Consider the following 3,304-nt stretch of genomic DNA (forward strand, 5'->3'; position numbering starts at 1 on the left):
TATATATATATATATACATATATATATATATACATATATATATATATATATATATATATATATATATATATATATATATATATATATATACATATATATATATATATATATATATATATATATATATATATATATATGATTAACCCAAAAACCCTAACTTATATAAGAGTGAGTGATCCTGATTAAAGTGAATCAAACAGCTATCAAAGTCCCACTATACAGATATTGTATTCTAGCTGTATATCTGGATCTCATAAGCCTGACTTTGCTACAGAACTTTCAAGTGTATTTTATTATATTTTCAAATTAATTTATTCATTTAGATTAATATTGAATTTATATGTTTATAATTTATAAACATTCCTAATTACTTCCAAGTATGTTCCATTTATTTTAAAATCTAATGGTTGACAAATAATAAGATTAATCTTGTATTTAAAATTTACAGTAAAATTATTAAACAGTAAGCACTATTGTTAAGCAAACCAAGCATTACTGCATCAGTAAACTATTTAATAAACAGAATATTTCAAAACAAGTTCTAAAATAACATACTGCAAATAAACTTTTGAACTACTTATTGAAGACTCTTGTAATATATTTGTGATTTTCTTCTCAAATACATATCACACCCCCCTAAAATATTTTCTTCAAATTCCATTTAGAAAACTTTCTCATACTTTAAATTTTTTTAGGTTTTTATATGCGTAAGTAATATATAGTGATAAAAAGATACTTGTAATCAAATACTTTGTTTTGCCTGTAGGTTTGAAATACTTGTATCCACTCCATCACATAGTACCTCACTCTCAATCATGACTGTTTGCTGCTGCAAGCCTGCAGCTCTCCCTAGATCGTGATGCTGTGGCTATACCTAGCTCTGGATCTACTGCATCACAATTTACCAATCATAGTCAAAAGAGCAAATTTCGCTAGTTGCTAATGTATCGTGATGGCAGTGTATAATTGATATATTAATATAAAGTTTGGATTATAAAGTGGTTATTTTACGAAGTAGTGGGGTATGATGACTGTCCGTTCATCCCACACATCCCTTCTCCATCCTTTTTCTTGATTTTCATGAATCCATCCTCCCCCCAGGAAGTTCCCCACGAGTTTTTGATGATCCAGTAGGGCATCCCACCTTCGGTTCCATATCCAATGACCAAGACCGCATGATCCCGCGAATTGCCGCACTGACCAGAAAGAATTCCCTGGAAAACGATGCAATTAAGTTAGAAATAAATAGAAATAATATTTGAGATTTTCTTACACTTCTGTAATTCTGGAAGTTTTGGTCGCTGCCGCAGATGCCAACGGTCACGGGAGTTTTGGAGACTGCTTTCATCAGGGCGTCAGCACTGTCCTTTGTGACGTCTTTATAACCAGTGATCTCCACCACCTTATTCTTTAAAGAACAAAAAACAGATATAATATGAAATAATTAGTGAAGTATACCAACCTTGTTCGCATTGCAACTGCCTGCAAATCCTGTATATGGATAGGCCTCCTCCGTGGTGACACCACCGTTTTCCACCACGAACTTAAACGCATCCTCCGGAAACCCACCTGGCATCCTTGGTCTACCGTGTCACAGTCTATCAATTGCTGCTCGGACAGAGAAACGAGCTCCTTCGTCGCCAGAAAGTGTGCACTCTCGATCGATGCAATTGCCGAGAAAGCCCAGCAGCTCCCTGTGGATCACGCGAATCACCCACACCCACAAAGGCCAAATAGAAGAGAGATTAGAAAAAAAAAAAAAACGACGAGTTCTTATCATACCGCACTGGCCCTGATCTTTAATCGGTGTCACAGCTCCCTCCTGCCTCCAATCCAAGCTCGTCGGGAGGCTCGACACGTCCACGTCCACGTCCTTGGCCGGGCGGCGATCCTGGTAGCGCGGGGGCTTGAATTTGCCGACCTAATTGGCTCGGAACTCGGCATTTGTGAGATCCGAGAACTTGTTGAGGCCGAGCGTGAAGGTGGTGTTGGGCAGCGCGTTGTGCTTCTCAATGTACGCCAAAGTGTCGGAGAAGATCATCAGCCTGCGAGCCTTCTCCCAGTCGCTGCTGTAACTCTTGCCGTGCTTGGCAGCCCAATCCTCGAACATGTTCTTGATCTCTAGAGCGCGATCGCCTTCCAGAGCCGCTGGCCGCGCAATCGCAAACGGTGCTGCCCCTACCACCACCAGCAAGATCAAGATCAAAGCTATCATGTTGCTCGCCATGGATGATTGCTTCGCACTTGCACGAGTGAGCTTATATACTGAAAGTTTTAGCTTCGGGCCGACCCTGCAAAGATGACGGGCCCCATACGATATGCATGTAAGGTTTATGTCTGAGAGGTTCGGGATTGAACTATCCTTGCGATGGAAGCATGGAAAACACGTAAAAGCCCGTGAAAACATTCAACATTTCAACATTCAATATTCAACATTCAACATTCAACATGCCCTTCCGTGTACGTTCCAATAGTTTCAGCATTTGAAGTACATACTTAGAATATCCAAGTACGATATTCCTTAATGTAATGGTTGTGATTCCTCAATTGCATTAATATGACTAAACAAAATTAGTCAAGGAATGCCCACAGAGAATGTAAATAAAAAAGATGAGCCATAGCCAAAAGCTTTGGTGATTTTCATTCTAGATGCATTGGAGAGTGGGAGAAGGATGCGGCTGGCTGGTTCCTGTGTGATTGATCATCCCGATGAATTCTTACAGCGTACCAAAAGATACAAAAAATCAAATCAAAGACGTATAAAAGACTTTCACTAGCATATTCCTAGCATATCCACTATAAACCTTTGCAGCGATTGGCACGCCGCGACGACGATCTCCACCACTTGCAATTCCAGTCGCCCTTCCATGTGCACCAGACCTACGCCGCACTCCTAATGCAGCAGACCTACCGCAGGGGTGGCGAATCCACGCCCACATTGTCGCCTCCTCGGCGATCACCTCCTCCAGATGTATGGCAAATGCGGCAGCGTCGACGACGCCATCCAGGTCTTCCACGCCCTCCCGCGAAGAAGCCTCTTCTCCTGGAACTTCATCATCGCGGCATTCGCCAAGAACAGGCATGGCTGCAAGGCGATCGAGATGTTTAGGAGCATGGACTCGGCGGGGATCAAGCCCGACAGCGCTACTCTCTCCAGCGTCCTTGGCGCTTGCTCCAGCTTGAGGGATCTGGAAGAAGGCCGGAGAACGCACTTGTGAGCATGTACGCGCAGGCTGGACGTTGCGAGGGCCGAGCGCTGGAGCTTTTCGAGAGGTGGGAAAGAGGCGCATTCGAGGCTCTCACC

At 42.2% G+C, this 3,304-nt stretch overlaps 1 protein-coding gene across 1 annotated transcript; it reads right to left on the bottom strand.

Moving 5' to 3' along the window:
- Positions 1-809: 809 nt before the first annotated feature.
- Positions 810-1,576, bottom strand: LOC9638827 (actinidain). Its single transcript, XM_024682031.1, has 3 exons — positions 1,463-1,576; positions 1,049-1,214; positions 810-889 (listed from the first exon to the last, which is right to left on the bottom strand). Exons 1-3 carry the CDS (start codon positions 1,574-1,576, stop codon positions 810-812), a joined length of 360 nt encoding a protein of 119 aa, XP_024537799.1.
- Between the last annotated feature and the right edge of the window lie 1,728 nt (positions 1,577-3,304).

The sequence above is a fragment of the Selaginella moellendorffii genome, unplaced genomic scaffold, assembly GCF_000143415.4.
Source record: "Selaginella moellendorffii unplaced genomic scaffold, v1.0 SELMOscaffold_33, whole genome shotgun sequence".
NCBI lineage: Eukaryota > Viridiplantae > Streptophyta > Lycopodiopsida > Selaginellales > Selaginellaceae > Selaginella > Selaginella moellendorffii.

Bases quoted from the DNA above. Each gene is read 5' to 3' on its own strand.
- LOC9638827 (XM_024682031.1), bottom strand. From the start codon at position 1,576: ATGCCAGGTGGGTTTCCGGAGGATGCGTTTAAGTTCGTGGTGGAAAAC. The intron at 1,215-1,462 runs GTTGGTATACTT...ATCGTTTTCCAG, and splicing joins GCAGTTGCAATGCGAACAAG to GGAATTCTTTCTGGTCAGTG. The intron at 890-1,048 runs GTGGGATGAACG...ATTGTGATGCAG, and splicing joins AAAGGATGGAGAAGGGATGT to TAGATCCAGAGCTAGGTATA.